This window comes from Osmia bicornis, chromosome 5, assembly GCF_907164935.1.
Source record: "Osmia bicornis bicornis chromosome 5, iOsmBic2.1, whole genome shotgun sequence".
Classification (NCBI taxonomy): domain Eukaryota; kingdom Metazoa; phylum Arthropoda; class Insecta; order Hymenoptera; family Megachilidae; genus Osmia; species Osmia bicornis.
Genome location: NC_060220.1, coordinates 538,682 through 553,886, shown reverse-complemented (window position 1 = coordinate 553,886; position 15,205 = coordinate 538,682). Strand labels below are relative to the sequence as shown.

The window sequence follows — 15,205 nt, the reverse complement described above, 5'->3', positions numbered from 1 at the left end:
CTAGTTTACTAGTTTTTTTAATGAGGTATATAGTCGCATGACAAACACTCGTTTGTTTCTTTGTAAATACTTTTGTATATATTTTTTAATTAGTAATAACGACCAATGTGATTATTCGACGACTTGAATAAAGTATTTATTACTACACAATAAGATATAAATATAATTTGTAAACAAATAAACACGAAAAATGTAATAAATGTTTATACAGTCTAATAAAAGACCTTACGATAGAGATGTTTTTTTCTTCATTTCACCGCTAAAGAATTTAATGTTTCATAATGTATATACTGTGTGTAAAAAATCTACCTTCCTCTAATTTTCTCGCAAATCAGTCAGTAAAGACGATTTCACATGCGTGATGGCCTCGTTTTTCTTTTAGGAGAGGCTTTTATTTATCTTGATATGGTCGCGGTAGAACTACGTGTATTACATACGGTGTGGCAAACGGTAACAACTATATTCATTTAAGACTTGCCTTAGGCTTTATCGATTTACCTGAAGTTTTAGAGCTTCCCACAGTGAACTTGATTTATTTCGAGGAACAACATAAAGGTTGATATATATATATATATATAGCTTTTATCAGAGAAATCACTAATTTTTCGTTAGTAATTGTATGAATCATCCTGCAAGCTAATCATCTTTCTGGTCATTTTGTTGACAGCAGTGGAATAGGAGTAGAATCTACTCAGTAGCACTCAGTAGATAATCATTATTTGCCATCTTTGACGTTCGAACTGTCATCGTGGTATTCATTCTTCTGTATTTTCAACGTACTCGAATTCAGTAATCCTAAATTCAATTAATACAAAAAAAAAAAATTACGACCGTGACTTACTACGAATGGTTAACTTTATGTGTTAACCAGTGAACGAATAACCTCTAACAACGAGGTTATTATTTGACACAGAAAATAATATTCCAATACTTTCAACCCCATTGAATTAAAACATAAGTCACCATGGATATTGGGTTCTCATCGTACCACAATGGTGGCCCTGCAAGGGAACAAGATTTTGGTAGACTGTCTCAAACGATTGGTACATCAATTTTGAAGATATCTCAAAATGGTAAGCGTGTTAATTTTGTTGATACAGAAAAACTTTGTGCTCATCTTGACTTATATTTCACAGTGTCTTCCATGCAAAAGATGGTTAATCAATTGGGCAGCTCTACAGACTCCCAAGAACTTCGAAACCAACTGTAAGTTTTAATTTGTAAATGTCCAAGATCTGTACATTTAAGATCACTGATTTGTTTTTAGGCATCAGATACAGCATTATACACAACAGTTGGCAAAAGATACTAGCGTACTTCTTCGAGACTTAGCTATATTAGCTAATAATTCAGGCTCTACAAGTCCTGGGGAACAAAGACAACGTAAAATGCAAAGAGAACGACTTCAAGATGAATTTACCAGTGCATTAAATTCTTTTCAAGTAACAAACTCATTTATAAACTTACAGGATAAGACAAGCATCTTAATATACAATAATGATTATATTAACTAATATGTATAAAATTTCAGGCGGTACAAAGACTTGCAGCTTCCAAGGAAAAGGAAATGGTTAGGAAAGCTAAAGCAAATGCAGGTATTGCTCCATTTGGTGAGAAGAAGCAAGAGACATTGATAGAATTACAAGATAGTAGAACTCAGAAACAAACACAACAACAACAATTAAAGGAGGAACAAAATTTACGAATGTTAGAAGAACAAGAAGCAAGCATAAGACAGTTAGAGGTAAATATTTCTATTTGAGAAATGGATTGTCGACTTTCTGATATTGGATTGAAATGCATAATTATTGTCTTTACAGAGCAATATTAGTGATATTAATCAAATCTTTAAAGATCTTGGTGCTTTAGTATATGATCAAGGAGAAGTAATTGATTCTATAGAAGCCTCTGTAGAAAGAACAGAAGTATCTGTGAATGAGGCTACTTCGCATGTAAGGCAAGCGAGTATGTATCAGAATAAACTGCGCAAGAAAAAATGTGTACTCGTAGTTATTGGAGTGGTCGTATTGTCTATATTAATCGGGATCATAACTTGGCAGAGTTCATAAAACATTTTACATTCTGAACGATACTCTTGCATGAGTAACAAGATGTAGCTGCATTCTAATTGCAAAGTATAATACTTGGTTGATATTTTTTTTTTTAAGAAGCTCCTTATACAATTATGATCGCTTTACGAGTACATGGAAGGCATAGTACTATCAAGGGAAATGAACACAAAGAGAAAACTTGCATCGTTGATGGTTATTAACAACGCTCTTGTAATTGTGATAATAAATGGTGCAAGATCTATTTTACAAAATAAAATGTGCAATGGCAAGTCTCCGACTGCCCAGTCCATTTGTACGTTTCATTACTCATTGCATAATACTAATGCATAAATATTCATATAAAAAAGGTATATAAATATATATGTATACTTACATAGGTCTATCGATGGTATAGTCGTGATTAATATTCCATATAATTTTATTAAGTATACTCGGAAAGTATGGTGATTCATTTTAAACGATGTCAGAGTGCGCTTTCAATTTTGAATCTTGTTTGAGTTGTGTGAATCAGAGCGGAATGGATGTGCCGGTATAATCATTATAGAAGTGTGTAAGCATGTTTCGAACGCCCTAAACGAATATTAATAAGGATACATGGAACCGCAGAGAATATGAATAGAAAATTGATGTAAGTTAATGTATTATATTTAAGAATGTTGATTTATTTTAATTAAAATGTAATAAATCCATGTAAAGCAAATTACATTACATCAGATTTGAATTAAAATGGCTGTCTTATTATTAATATTCAATTTGAATAACTATTAAACTATTTTAAGAAAACAATTACTTAGAAGATTTTTACAAACAGTTTGGTAAAAATTTCATATCGTATTATTCGTTCAACGAGAGGCCATCCGTGGCGCTACGTACGAACGAAAACTCGTCGTATATCGTCATTATTTACGTCGTCTGTGATTCAAACTGCTTGCTTGACAGTTGGGATGTGTATTTGGAAACGGTGAAATTTTATTTGTTTCTAAAGACGTTTTTATGCTTACGAGTTAAATACATTAAAGTATTAAAAGAGAAACGGGTCTGGATGCAACGTGTAACTGTATAATGTTGACGCATATCTTCCTCGTAACTGCAGTCACATTGTTATGCTTGTCACAATCTGAGGTTAGAATATCAGTTAGTCAAATATTGACATTTAATTTTTCTAATATATAATTTTTACAAACGATTGTAGGCGCAGTACGATGATAAAAGATGTAAGTGCATTTGTCCTAATGTTTCATCAGTGGTAAATACAGCGCAATCATCGTTAGTGCGAAAAACGTACATCATAAATGTTCCACCTTCTCAATGGTAATTGAAATTCCTATTTAATATAGAGAACTTAATCCCGTATACGTAACACCTGTGAAGCGAGGTCAATATCATAATTTAATTTAAATTTTAATCCACAGTAATTGCGAAGGTGTTGTTTTGCCAAAGGTAGGAGATCAGTTAAAAGGCAAGGAGGAAATATTTTGTTCAAGATGTGGTTGCAAGTATGAAAATAGGAATACCACTATTATTAAAGTTAGTTTCTTATTTTACTATTCTAATTTAATTGATACAGAAAAATAATGAAATAATTGTCTGTTTTCAGATAGTGGTAATACTTGTTATTTGGGTTATATCCCTTTTAGTGATTTACATGTTATTCTTAATCTGTTTGGATCCATTATTGAACAAAACAATTCATAAAACTTCAACAAACATTGGCTACCATGAACATAATAACGTTGATGTATGTATATTTGGATTGTTACATATATTATGTATGTACATAAAATGTTACAAATTCAATTTAATATTTTTATATTTATTTCGATAGGACGATTCATCAATTGGTCCTGGAACATCTCATCCTATGGGTGAAAGAGGTAATGTATTGAATCGTGTCGGTCATCAACAAGATAAATGGAAACGGCAAGTTCGTGAGCAGCGACGTAATATTTATGACAGACATACCATGCTTAATTAAATTATACACTGTTTCTAAACAAAAATCAAGCATAATAAATAGTGATATGAGGCTGTGGCATTTATTTGTAGGCATTTAAAGTTCTGCATCTGATTTTTTCCGAATATGTTATATATATATATATATGTATATTAAATTATTAGAACACCATCTATTTGTAAATGCCAATAAATTAGGTCACAGCTGATATATTCACATTGTACCAGGTATGTATGTCTAGCAATCTTAAAATTCATCAGATTTAATGTATAAAACAATAAAGTGTCAACAATGTGTTATTTTTATTAGTAAGTACGTATATATTTTTTACGAAATATTCATTTCAAAATAAATTTAAATATTATGTAGAATGTTATTTATACTGAAGAATTTTAATATGCAATTAATTCGGATTTCATTTGCAGAAAAGTGTATTTGATCTTACAAATTATTTTAGTATCACAATTAAATTAAAGATATTATTCCGAAGGTTTGGTTGAACCTTTTCTCAGTGCTGCATCAATTAGGTCTTTAACTGAATCATATAATGTTAAAACTAATGCTCCTCCAGTACCTCTAAGAATATTTGAAAAAGCCCCTTTAAAAAAAGCCGCAACACCTTCTGCTTTGGCTGTTTTCACCCAACAGTCCAATGTGTTTTTATACATTATTTCCGTTTTACTACGTCCCGACTGCATCATCATGCGTCTTCTAACCGTATCGAAAGGATACGATATGATTCCAGCCGTTGTTGTTACTACCTGAAAAAATATTGTGTAAGCATATTCAAATTAAGCATAATAATTTGATAAGCAATCATTTACTTGGGCAATTAAAAAGTTAATATATAACGGAGTGTTTTTCGGATCAGGAAGCAAGCCTCTTGTAGTGTCGTAAAAACCAAAATATGCTGCTCTATAAATAATGATTCCTTGGACACTTACACTGAAACCACGATATAATCCAAAAAGACCATCTGTCTTGAAAACTTTTACCAAACAGTCCCCTAAACCTTTAAACTCTCGTTTGTCTGCTTTGCCAATATCTGCGGCTAATCTGTAAAGTATATTTAACATTTAGTATTATTTAAAGTTGAAGAAGAAATACATTACCTTGTACGTGCAAAATCAAGTGGATAAACAAATAACAGGGATGTTGCTCCAGCAGCTCCACCGGATGCCAAATTTCCAGCAAACTGTTTCCAAAATGCATCTTTTGGAACACCTTCCAAGAACAAAGTTTTGAATTTGTCTTTAAACGCAAAATTTAAGGCTTGAGTTGGAAAATATCGAATTACATTAGCTAGATTGCCCCTCCAATAACTGAGGAAACCAGTTTCCTTGGGTATACGTACAAACGCGTCTATCATACCTACAATAAGATTTGAAACATTTATAAATCATTTTAGTTAAAAATAAAGTACATACCCTTGTACCGATCTTCTGGCCTTATTTGTTTTGAGGTATGTTGTACCTGAAGTAACAACTTTACCCTTTCTATCGGTGCAACTGCAGTTTTAGAAACAGCTGCAGATATTCCACCAGCTAAAAAATCTACTAAAAATGATTTGTATGCATCCATAGTGCAAATTTCAAGACATAGGCATAAGTAAAACTAATTTGGATGAAAACTAATACTGTCAACAGTTTTTATAAACAACTTGTTTTCGTACATTTATTTTTTTACATCAAACAATTCTAAGACAGTGAAAAAAAAATGAAGAAAATTTATTAACCCATATCTGACAAGAGTCTCCTTATAGCATTTCAGTTTACAACTTCTATTGTTTTCTGTTTTTGTTTTTAACTTATTATAACAGGGTAGGTAAATTAATTCACAGCTGATTTGATTTTAACGTTTAATCGCTTTACATAAAATCGAATCTTTTTTGTTTTCATTAATTTAAGGCGTTAAATTGGTCATACAAATTTTATCATCAAAGCTCCCAAACGTGTTTTAAGAACTATGACTAATTTTCTTTTTCGTACAAAGAGTTTTAGATCACAGTAAATTCTAGCTAAAATCGACGTAAAATATATTAATAGATTTTTAAGTGTAGGAAATATTGTATAACTAAACACTTAAGTGGAGATATTTCAATTTCAGGGACTAGACGAAATTACTTAACATCAAACCACATTGAATGTATTAGATAGTAGCATTACCATTTCTAAAATGCTCATACCCGTTAAATTATGTTAATACATTTAAAAGGTACATATAGCATATTAGAGGAATGTTTCGGCACATAGTGGCAAAGTTATATACGTATGGACAAAACTGGACCTTCTTTGGTCAATACGAGACTTCAAAAAGATATATTTGCAATTTTTTTCTCTTCTAAGTGCATAAAAGATTAATTAAAAAAATAATAAAATAAAAGTTTTATTGCAACTTTAACTTACATTATAGATAAAAATAAAATATTGGTTAAATAAAATACACGTTCACTGCCCCTGTAACTCAGACATTTACTGTTATATCTATTGCATATCGTGTAAGTAATAGAATATGAATATTGTGCGGACATATTCATTGTTTATAATCTATTTCCAAATATTTATACGAAATATCTTTTACTTTTTAAAACATTCATTTAAAATTGGCACTAATTAATATCAACTTGTTATCGTCAAGTAATTGGCAGTGAAAATACTGAACTTTTCATCCAATTAAATGTTATTGAAATTCAAATTAATAAATTGACTCTAATATGGAGCAGCATATTAAAATAAATGATATATCAAAGACTCATTAAATATTTCATATAATTATGGATGTGGTCAGGAAGTATTTAAAATTCTTGTATCGTTTGTTTAAGCAGCATGAACAGACTGAAAGAAAAATATATATGAAGTTTTCATGTATCAATATATGTACATTTCGAATATTAACTTATATAACGAACTTTACCTTTGCAATGTCCACTCCTGTTAAATTCTTAACCAGTTCCGGTACGCGCGTTACGATGTTAAAGACTTCTTCGGTTAATTTTTCTGCTCCAACAGTTCCATTTCCGCTAGAGACCATCGTTATCTTCTTTGCTTGTGATAATGGTGCTGCAACTTCCGCCGCAACCTTTGGAAGTGTATCAAGCATCATATCAATCATAGCAGCGCTCTTATATTCATTCCATGCAGCAGCTTTCTTTGCCATTTGTTCCGCATCTGCTTTAGCTTTTGCTTCAATAGCAAAAGCTTCTGCTTCACCACGAATTCGGATAGCTTCAGCTTCTGCTTCGGCTTCCATTACTAAACGCATTTTATTAGCTTCAGCCATTTTTTCTAGTCTGTAAATACAATGTTTATTAATACCTATTTAACAGTTTCTTTCATTTATAAATTACCTGTATTTTTCGGCATTGGCTGGTCGTCGTACTGTTGCATCTAATTCTCTTTCGCGTCTCAACATTTCCTGTTCTTGTACAGCTATTTCTTGTCCGCGTTCGACCACTTTTACTTGCATCTGTTCTTCCATAATTCTTTGTTTTGTCTTTGCAGCTTGTAATTCAAACGCCATTTCCGCTTCTGCTTTCTATGAACAGTTAGAAATTAATTATTTACCATTTACTTAAACAAAGATGAAAATGATATAGCACTTACTTTAGTTTGCACTTCAACATCATAAGCTGCTTTTTTTAATTCAAAATCTCGTTGCGCTTTTGCAATGTCAGTATCGTTAAGGAAACGCGCAGCCATTCTTTGTTCTTCTGCAATGGCTTCGCGAATCTGAGCATCTCGGCGAGCTTCGGCTTCGCCAATTCTCGCATCACGTTTTACTTCAGCAGTTCGCGCCATTCCAAGTGCTTTAAGATATCCCTATAAATAATTGATAAATATAATTTAACACAATGCAGTTTAATAATGATATTATTTCGTTCAAAATGTTAAATAATAACATTAATTTTAGCACTTAATTTATTTAGGCCTGAATTACACAAAGACAGCATACAATAAAAAATATCACACACATATTTGAAGAACAGATTTACAAATGTGTGTAGAAGATTTATGCTACCATTGAAGCAAATACTTGATATATGCTCTAAATCCCTCATTAATTGAACAGTAACGATTTTTACTAATTTCATCTGGAGAGCAGTGCATTGGCATTATATGTAGTGATAAAACAAAATTTGAACGTACCTTTGCCCCCTGCAAGTAGCAAAACAAAAATGTATTCAATATTTACGATATACAAGATTGGACTAGATTAACTGATATTAATAAAAAGTACTTATACATATACAACCACTTAAAGGGGGACTTTTAAGAGTGTATACTCTAATAACAGATCACTGTTGAAAAGATTTTAAAAACACATTATCATTGCTATCATTTTCAAGTTTTTAGTATACCTTTTTGGATGAATTTCTTCTTAAGTTTTTGAATACAAAATAAATACTTTTTAATGAAAAACAGGATGAACTTACTTCCTCGTCTCGAATATCTTTTAATGTATAGGACACAACAGTAATGCCCATATTGACTAGATCACTGCTTGCTACTTCAAAAACTTCCTTGCTGAATTTTTTTCGATCCTTGTATATTTCCTGTGATACATAAATGAAATAAGGTACACACAATTAATATTTGTATCTATCTTTAATTAATCATAATAGTATAAGGTTTAGTGTACCTCTACAGTCATGCTTCCCATTATTGCCCTTTGATGCCCTTCTAATGTAACAAGCGCAATATTATGAATTTCGTCTTCAGATTTTCCAAGAAACTGCTCACACGCAGTAGAAAGCATTTCTTCATTTTGTCCTTGTATTTTGACCTTTAAACAAATACACAAATGTTGTAATATATAATTATTTTTTGTATGTTAGTAGTTGATATTGAATCATTTACCTGTGCAATTCCTGTTACAGATATTGGTACACCTTGACATGTATACACAGTAGGACTTTCCACTTGTAAAGTCATGGTGTTTAATGAAATTCTAAGAAATACAAAATGTAAAAGTAACATTTGTTCAACAAGCTACTTTTGTATCTTTAACAATATAACAATTTACTTACTTTTGCACTTGCTGAACGATTGGCCAAACAAAAACTCGGCCACCGGGTACCAAAAGGGGTTTGCTGTAGCAGCATCCTTAAAAAGAAGAGCCGAAAATCCATTATATTTTAATGTATCTCTACGATCGGTGTCTTTTAAATTCAAGTAAAAATACTTCAAATAAATGAACAATTAATTAGACCATGAAATAACATAATTTTACGTTAAATATATATAGTTAATTAAACGTAATTGATGATATAACGTGTAATTCAATTTTTAACGAATGCGAATTAAATCAATTAATTGACAAAGTACTCCTCCCATGTCGAGTTATTTGAGGCGCATAAAAGCAGACAAGTTGCAGCCTAAATCTATTTACCTGACACCACGAGTGCCTCGTTTGGGCCACAGGTAACAAATCCACAACTCATAGTTACAAGAGCGTTACAAGGAAAAATAATAGTTACTGGAAATTTAAAGGGATCGAATTTCGATGCAATTTCCCCACCACCAATTGACGTCGCTAGTTATCGTCGTAAGATCGTATCAAGGCTTACGGCAAGTTTACAATAAACACAAAACTGTTTCCTACAAAACATGTTTTATTTTTAGGTATACACATAATCATTTAAAACAAGTTGTTACTAACAATAAATCAAAATTTATTATACATATATGTATATATTTCACATGATATTTATAATCGATTATATGTATATTTCAAAGAAATACATAAATTGTTATTTAAATGGTTTTATTAAAATTTAGAATCGTCTGAATTGTTTCTTAAATCGCTCGTAGTGGTAATCATCGGTTGCTTTTTCTCCATTGTCCTTCCTTTTTCCTTTAAAATCATCTCGCGGAACAGCTACCTTTTTTTTGTCATCAGAATCTTGTTTAGACTTTTGGAAATCTGTGTCTTCTATATTAACTGAAAAGAAATGAAGATAATAATTGTAGACAATTTATAAATTAAACAATAATCAAATAAACATTAAATATACAACATACATCTGTTGTGTTGTACAAAATTAACAGCCATATTTGTTGGCACAAATTGTGAAGGGCCATCCTTCTTTCTGTGCCTATCCCAAAGCAACTTTAACTTAGCTTCTTCTGTAGCTTCAATATTACGAATTTTTGCTCTATAACATATACCAAATTTTTCAATAACAAATACGATTTCTTTTATATGTAGTTTGCTAACAAAAAAAACGTACTCTATTCCAAGATCTACTTCTGGAATACCAGACAACATTTGATTTGAAAGCATTTCTTCGCTTCTATGTGCAGAACTTTGTCTTAAATGTTCAGGTACTGCTTGTAATGCAGCTTCTTCTGGTGAACAATAGGATCCTTTATCATTGTTAGATCCACTTTCTGTTTTGTCTTCATTTTTGCTTTTCCTTTTTGATAATTCTTCTTCAATATACTTTACCCTTTAAAAATTATAACACAATATTGTTAATATTTGTTAATTTTGTAACTGTTTGATAATATATTTTATATACTATATACATTTCTTCATCTTCATCTCTTTTATTTGTTTCTGCATTGAACTGTGTGCCTATTCCTGTTTCATAAGCATCGTTTTGTTTAAGCTTTGTATTTTTTAATGCAGCCATATTTACCATTCCTCCAGTTTTTACATTAAAAGGATCTGACTGGAAAAAGATCCTTCTTAGAAAGAACAATTTCTATAGTATTTATTATTAACTACAGAATTACAAAACTTACTGTCATTACATCAGGTGTCACATTTTCTCCAAGTGCTAACCCGACAACATTTACACCCTTGGGACGCTCGCGAAGCTTCTGTATAATTTTCATCTCCTCCACTTTTTCTCTAAATGAAGTAATAGTCTTGCAATTAGATTTTACATGTACACATAATTAGTATTATTATTTACCTGACTGATGCTTCCTCATTTTCATCATCTTCATCAGATGATACATGTCGTTTCCTTAGTTGCTTTTTGGGCTTTTTCTTAAATTCTATTTTATGTTCTTCTGTACTAGTCATCTGTTTTGGAATAAATAAATAGAAATATTTACAACTATTTTACTTAATCATCATGTATTATAAATCATGTATACAAATAAAAGATTTACATCTTACATTGCTTGTATGTATGATTATTTTTACATTGAGCACTTAAAAAATTTTATCTTAGCGCCATCTATACGACAACGGCGCAAACTATTCGACGACTTACTTCTACCTCTTTCCGCTAGATGGCGCTAGTGCTCGGGAAATCAATCGGTAAGTTGTTGAGTAGTTTGCGCCACTTTTGTATAGATGGCGATACGGTCGAAAAATAAGAGCGTAACCCCTTACCTCTGAGGACCGACGGCAGACTGAGGCGCTCAATGCAAAGCGACTAATTTATAAAATTTATCGAGTTGAATTCTCATATCACTAGACGTGACACAAGGATCTGCTATTGTGATACCATGCAAACAGATGATTGTCAGTATTGCTGGAGATAGGGTAAAACTCAAACTACAGGAATCAGTGGAGAGGAGAATAGAACAGTAATATGATAAAAGACTATCAGATTGATAGCCTGATAGACTACTATCAGAAGTGTATCCAATCAGTTCTAATATTTGAAAGTATAAAATATCAATTATTTGAATTATTACCATGTCTAATACTAGTAAAGATTATGGAAAATTAAAGGATGTAAGCAGTCATTTCACAGAAGAAACATTAAAGAACATATTATGTACTGTACATAATGGGACAGAAGTAAATGTGTTGAGTTGGAATTTTGGTCAAGCCAGTGCTAAAGGTGATAATTATTTATCAACTGTTAATAAAATTAAAGTTAATGGGATTGTTGATGGTAAAGAAATACAAGTTAGTTTGGTGGTAAAATCCTTACCACAAAATATTGGTAGAAGAAACACGTATAGAAGTGTAGATTTTTTTCACAATGAGATTATATTTTATACTCAGGTGAGAATTACTTTGATTCTATTTTTATTACAAACTCATCTAGTATCTGATAGCATGTATACCTCTTTCAGGTGCTCCCTAAATTGGAAGAATTTGTAAGAGATAAAGAACAAAGTCAAATATTATGTGTACCACGTCACTTTGTTTCTGTTATGGATGGTAAAAATGATTACATAACATTGGAAGATGTAACTACTTTAGGATATAAATCTATAGACAGACAGAATTGCCTAGATCAAAATCAATGTATGATGATTTTAAAAACTATAGCAAAATTCCATGCAACTTCTTTTGCATGTAAAGATCAAAGAAAAGAAGAATTTATGAAAGCTATAGAAAATTTGGATGAAACATACTTCAGTATGAATCATTGGGATTGGTATAAAAGATTTTATGTAATATCCTAATCATTGTTATTAATTATAGAATATTAACTGTTATGGAACATTTAAAAATTAACTCAGTACTTCTGCAGGAAAGATTAGTAGGTATTGCTAAGAATGCTTTAGCTATGGAATATCCTGGCAGTGAAGCAGAAAAAAAGTTTAATTCTTACAAATTTGATGAATTGTTTGAAAAAGTTGCTGAATTTTGTAATCGTAAATATCATGCAACGTCTGTGATAATCCAAGGTGATTGCTGGGTTCCAAATTTTATGGCCAGAAAGACAAACGAAAACGAAGCTTTAATGCTTGATTTTCAGTTGACAAGATGTGCAAGTCCAGTTTTAGATATATCAACTTTTATTTATGCTTGCACCGATAAAATTGTTTGGAAAACACAGTTTGATGAATTATTAAAATTTTATCACAACGAACTTTGTAAAACTATAAGATTGCTTGGATCAAAACCTGAAAATATATATCCATGGAGTACATTTATGGAAGAGGTGAATCGCGTTTATGTCTTTCATCAAAAGTGATGTACATCTTTTGATAATATTAATCAAGTTAAATAATTGTAGGTAAAAGAACAATTTCTATTTGGTCTAGTATTTGCAATGGAGATTATTCCAATGAGTCTGTTAGACGAATCTAATATATTCGACTTAGATGCTATAAAAGATGATACTGCAGTAGACATTGCTGATATATGGACACTGTCAAATATTAAGTCAAAAAGTGGAAGACTTAGACTGGCTGATGTTATTGTTCATGCAGTTCAAAAAGGATTTTTGTAACTTTTATAAATTTATATTTAATAAAAGATTCAGATAAATATATTTTTATAGATAATGTTTATTAAACATGTGGCATTAAATAAAATAGAGACAATCTGTATTTGTATAATTTCAATTATAACAACACAGTTTACTTAAAATATAGTCTGTATAAGAGTAGATATAGATACTCATCATTTATTCATTTATAAGCAACGAGTATGTAAGTTTTTTTGTTTCTTTCATTACTTACTTATATTAAGAAACTAGAGAAGTGTCATAAAAACATCTCATTTTTTATTTAATAGAAAACATCTATTGCCATAAAGCATCATTTATACAGATAAGTGCATCTTTGAATTTATATCTGATATTGGAATTTAAAAGATGCAAACAAGCAGTTTTATATGAAAAAATAATCAGGAAATATTGTGTGTATCAAAGTGATGTACACTTTGACTTTTTAAATACCATCAATTCTGAAGAAAGTTTCTTGTACAAATAAAAATTTATACGATAGTATGATCAGCATACTCTATGCTGATTTACTTCATAAATTTTGATGTTGAACATTATTTGTCATAACATTACTGGCATCAAAAACAGTAGTATCCTCATCATCTTCTTCGCTTAACGGTAATGGTCTCATTTCAACATCTTGTCTGTGTGTAAGAACACCATACTTTCTGACCATTTGGGCACGTGTTTTACTTAATCTGTAAAAAATTTGTTTTTAACTACACAGTTTAAAAAATCTTGATACAAATGAATAGGAATTATATACCTAAAGCTACGGAACACGATATAGGCCATGACAAGAACACTTAGGCCCACAAACACATAAAATCCACGCTTCAGAGCTCCAACATTTAAAGAAGTTGTATGTCCCTCGCCCACATGCTGTTGAAAAATAATAAAATAATATGCGCATAAAGTAAAATATATTTTGAATTAAATTTTATAAAATTTCAAAGAGAATAGCAGAAACTGAAAAATCACATTGCATTATTTTAAAGACTAACCTCTTTTCGCGATCCTGTGACTTGTGTATTAGTTTTATTAACGTCTGCTTTTAAGGTCGTATCGTTTACCGTTTTATTACCCTCATGAATCGTTGTTGCATCTTGTTGCGGTACTTTTTGTTTCTCTAACGAATTATGTGCGTTATCTTTTTTTACAGTTCCATCAGGTACAGTCCTATTTACCCTAAAGTTTCCATCGCATACTGCACTCTGTGCTAATAGGAAGATCGACAGAAATATAAAGTATTTTATTATCTGGATCCTCGAGCTCGTCATTGTTCCGTGTCATTTGTAAAATAAATTCTAAGAAGGAAAATAGCTCAGCACTATGCATTGACGTTTCATCGCGGGCTCCGTGTTTACCCGGCATAAGCGACTACCATCTCAACACATTTTGACTTCACTGCTGTTTCGCGGTATATTACATGTATTGACCACATATACACACGATCAAAACAATTTACGCAAAATGGTTAAATATAGATCGCAGAATATATCAACAAATCGCTTATATGTATTTTTCGAAATTTATTTCGTATTACACTTGAAAGCTGTCTTCCACTATCCAAAATAGTCACAACTTCAATGAAGAAAGGTTTTTCATAAGGAAAAAAACGTATATGTACAAGTGTTAATATTACTCATCTTTCATATCAGATTTATGATAGCTATAGATATGAAAAAATGCGTCTACCTTATACGCCTATTATTCTTTGGATCACATTATTCGATTTATACGTAATAACATAGTATTTGTTTGACAACTTATACATATATGTATATGATATAACATTATTATACTGTCATAAAAATTATCAACCAGTTCCGACGTGATAATAAAATAACGAAGAAACTTGACTTTAATTATCAGTGTTTATTCAGTTCATGTAAATATTATGTATGTACAATTAAAAAGCGAAATTTATCCGATTTGAGCGTAGAATAAGTATCGTGCGGTTGTCAAAATGTTACACGCCATCCGTAGTTGACATGCGTAGAAGATTAACCAATGAGAAAGTTGAATTTG

At 31.0% G+C, this 15,205-nt stretch overlaps 7 protein-coding genes across 11 annotated transcripts; 3 read left to right on the top strand and 4 right to left on the bottom strand.

Annotated features, from left to right (window-relative positions):
- Positions 1 to 456: 456 nt before the first annotated feature.
- On the top strand, positions 457 to 2,799 carry LOC114882670 (syntaxin-12). Of its 3 annotated transcripts, none has more exons than XM_029199572.2 (6): positions 457 to 555; positions 914 to 1,073; positions 1,137 to 1,206; positions 1,268 to 1,442; positions 1,532 to 1,744; positions 1,821 to 2,799. In XM_029199572.2, the coding sequence occupies exons 2-6, from the start codon at positions 965 to 967 to the stop codon at positions 2,067 to 2,069; spliced, it is 816 nt and encodes a 271-aa protein (XP_029055405.1). In that variant the 5' UTR covers positions 457 to 555; positions 914 to 964; the 3' UTR covers positions 2,070 to 2,799. The 3 variants fall into 3 exon arrangements, with proteins under 3 accessions (XP_029055405.1, XP_029055404.1, XP_029055407.1); XM_029199571.2 differs by having other exon boundaries at positions 668 to 1,073; XM_029199574.2 differs by lacking the exon at positions 457 to 555 and having other exon boundaries at positions 563 to 1,073.
- Positions 2,800 to 2,977: 178 nt separating this feature from the next.
- On the top strand, positions 2,978 to 4,338 carry LOC114882672 (uncharacterized protein CG1161). The gene is made up of 5 exons (XM_029199575.2): positions 2,978 to 3,194; positions 3,265 to 3,383; positions 3,485 to 3,599; positions 3,670 to 3,810; positions 3,898 to 4,338. Exons 1-5 carry the CDS (start codon positions 3,135 to 3,137, stop codon positions 4,045 to 4,047), a joined length of 585 nt encoding a protein of 194 aa, XP_029055408.1. The 5' UTR covers positions 2,978 to 3,134; the 3' UTR covers positions 4,048 to 4,338.
- A 57-nt stretch (positions 4,339 to 4,395) lies between these two features.
- Positions 4,396 to 5,771, bottom strand: LOC114882668 (ADP,ATP carrier protein-like). Of its 2 annotated transcripts, none has more exons than XM_029199569.2 (4): positions 5,454 to 5,771; positions 5,139 to 5,397; positions 4,971 to 5,082; positions 4,396 to 4,787 (listed from the first exon to the last, which is right to left on the bottom strand). In XM_029199569.2, exons 1-4 carry the CDS (start codon positions 5,605 to 5,607, stop codon positions 4,506 to 4,508), a joined length of 807 nt encoding a protein of 268 aa, XP_029055402.1. In that variant the 5' UTR covers positions 5,608 to 5,771; the 3' UTR covers positions 4,396 to 4,505. The 2 variants fall into 2 exon arrangements, with proteins under 2 accessions (XP_029055402.1, XP_029055401.1); XM_029199568.2 differs by having other exon boundaries at positions 4,851 to 5,082; positions 5,454 to 5,639.
- A 99-nt stretch (positions 5,772 to 5,870) lies between these two features.
- On the bottom strand, positions 5,871 to 9,585 carry LOC114882666 (flotillin-1). Of its 2 annotated transcripts, XM_029199564.2 has the most exons (10): positions 9,415 to 9,585; positions 9,053 to 9,128; positions 8,883 to 8,973; positions 8,665 to 8,808; positions 8,459 to 8,578; positions 8,172 to 8,180; positions 7,629 to 7,844; positions 7,373 to 7,560; positions 6,940 to 7,315; positions 5,871 to 6,860 (listed from the first exon to the last, which is right to left on the bottom strand). In XM_029199564.2, exons 1-10 carry the CDS (start codon positions 9,464 to 9,466, stop codon positions 6,843 to 6,845), a joined length of 1,290 nt encoding a protein of 429 aa, XP_029055397.1. In that variant the 5' UTR covers positions 9,467 to 9,585; the 3' UTR covers positions 5,871 to 6,842. The 2 variants fall into 2 exon arrangements, with proteins under 2 accessions (XP_029055397.1, XP_029055398.1); XM_029199565.2 differs by lacking the exon at positions 8,172 to 8,180 and having other exon boundaries at positions 9,415 to 9,583.
- Positions 9,586 to 9,731: 146 nt separating this feature from the next.
- Positions 9,732 to 11,247, bottom strand: LOC114882669 (telomere length and silencing protein 1 homolog). Its single transcript, XM_029199570.2, has 7 exons — positions 11,155 to 11,247; positions 10,946 to 11,058; positions 10,773 to 10,881; positions 10,554 to 10,699; positions 10,256 to 10,474; positions 10,047 to 10,180; positions 9,732 to 9,966 (listed from the first exon to the last, which is right to left on the bottom strand). The coding sequence occupies exons 2-7, from the start codon at positions 11,056 to 11,058 to the stop codon at positions 9,800 to 9,802; spliced, it is 888 nt and encodes a 295-aa protein (XP_029055403.1). The 5' UTR covers positions 11,155 to 11,247; the 3' UTR covers positions 9,732 to 9,799.
- Positions 11,248 to 11,677: 430 nt separating this feature from the next.
- Positions 11,678 to 13,219, top strand: LOC114882667. Its single transcript, XM_029199567.2, has 4 exons — positions 11,678 to 11,997; positions 12,069 to 12,392; positions 12,473 to 12,886; positions 12,962 to 13,219. Exons 1-4 carry the CDS (start codon positions 11,683 to 11,685, stop codon positions 13,175 to 13,177), a joined length of 1,269 nt encoding a protein of 422 aa, XP_029055400.1. The 5' UTR covers positions 11,678 to 11,682; the 3' UTR covers positions 13,178 to 13,219.
- Positions 13,218 to 14,954, bottom strand: LOC114882673. The gene is made up of 3 exons (XM_029199576.2): positions 14,179 to 14,954; positions 13,941 to 14,056; positions 13,218 to 13,872 (listed from the first exon to the last, which is right to left on the bottom strand). Exons 1-3 carry the CDS (start codon positions 14,452 to 14,454, stop codon positions 13,707 to 13,709), a joined length of 558 nt encoding a protein of 185 aa, XP_029055409.2. The 5' UTR covers positions 14,455 to 14,954; the 3' UTR covers positions 13,218 to 13,706.
- Positions 14,955 to 15,205: the final 251 nt, after the last annotated feature.

Coding starts and splice junctions, on each gene's coding strand:
- LOC114882670 (XM_029199572.2), top strand. CDS start 965: ATGGATATTGGGTTCTCATCGTACCACAATGGTGGCCCTGCAAGGGAA. Junction 1,074..1,136: donor TTTGAAGATATCTCAAAATG/GTAAGCGTGTTA, acceptor TATATTTCACAG/TGTCTTCCATGCAAAAGATG. Junction 1,443..1,531: donor GTGCATTAAATTCTTTTCAA/GTAACAAACTCA, acceptor ATAAAATTTCAG/GCGGTACAAAGACTTGCAGC.
- LOC114882672 (XM_029199575.2), top strand. CDS start 3,135: ATGTTGACGCATATCTTCCTCGTAACTGCAGTCACATTGTTATGCTTG. Junction 3,195..3,264: donor TATGCTTGTCACAATCTGAG/GTTAGAATATCA, acceptor AAACGATTGTAG/GCGCAGTACGATGATAAAAG. Junction 3,811..3,897: donor ATGAACATAATAACGTTGAT/GTATGTATATTT, acceptor TTATTTCGATAG/GACGATTCATCAATTGGTCC.
- LOC114882668 (XM_029199568.2), bottom strand. CDS start 5,607: ATGGATGCATACAAATCATTTTTAGTAGATTTTTTAGCTGGTGGAATA. Junction 5,398..5,453: donor GCCAGAAGATCGGTACAAGG/GTATGTACTTTA, acceptor ATCTTATTGTAG/GTATGATAGACGCGTTTGTA. Junction 5,083..5,138: donor CTTGATTTTGCACGTACAAG/GTAATGTATTTC, acceptor TATACTTTACAG/ATTAGCCGCAGATATTGGCA.
- LOC114882666 (XM_029199564.2), bottom strand. CDS start 9,466: ATGAGTTGTGGATTTGTTACCTGTGGCCCAAACGAGGCACTCGTGGTG. Junction 9,129..9,414: donor CGAGGCACTCGTGGTGTCAG/GTAAATAGATTT, acceptor CTTCTTTTTAAG/GATGCTGCTACAGCAAACCC. Junction 8,974..9,052: donor ATCGTTCAGCAAGTGCAAAA/GTAAGTAAATTG, acceptor TGTATTTCTTAG/AATTTCATTAAACACCATGA.
- LOC114882669 (XM_029199570.2), bottom strand. CDS start 11,058: ATGACTAGTACAGAAGAACATAAAATAGAATTTAAGAAAAAGCCCAAA. Junction 10,475..10,553: donor AGAGATGAAGATGAAGAAAT/GTATATAGTATA, acceptor TAATTTTTAAAG/GGTAAAGTATATTGAAGAAG. Junction 9,967..10,046: donor TTTTGTACAACACAACAGAT/GTATGTTGTATA, acceptor ATTTCTTTTCAG/TTAATATAGAAGACACAGAT.
- LOC114882667 (XM_029199567.2), top strand. CDS start 11,683: ATGTCTAATACTAGTAAAGATTATGGAAAATTAAAGGATGTAAGCAGT. Junction 12,393..12,472: donor ATTGGTATAAAAGATTTTAT/GTAATATCCTAA, acceptor GTACTTCTGCAG/GAAAGATTAGTAGGTATTGC. Junction 12,887..12,961: donor GGAGTACATTTATGGAAGAG/GTGAATCGCGTT, acceptor AAATAATTGTAG/GTAAAAGAACAATTTCTATT.
- LOC114882673 (XM_029199576.2), bottom strand. CDS start 14,454: ATGACGAGCTCGAGGATCCAGATAATAAAATACTTTATATTTCTGTCG. Junction 14,057..14,178: donor TCACAGGATCGCGAAAAGAG/GTTAGTCTTTAA, acceptor ATTTTTCAACAG/CATGTGGGCGAGGGACATAC. Junction 13,873..13,940: donor ATCGTGTTCCGTAGCTTTAG/GTATATAATTCC, acceptor AATTTTTTACAG/ATTAAGTAAAACACGTGCCC.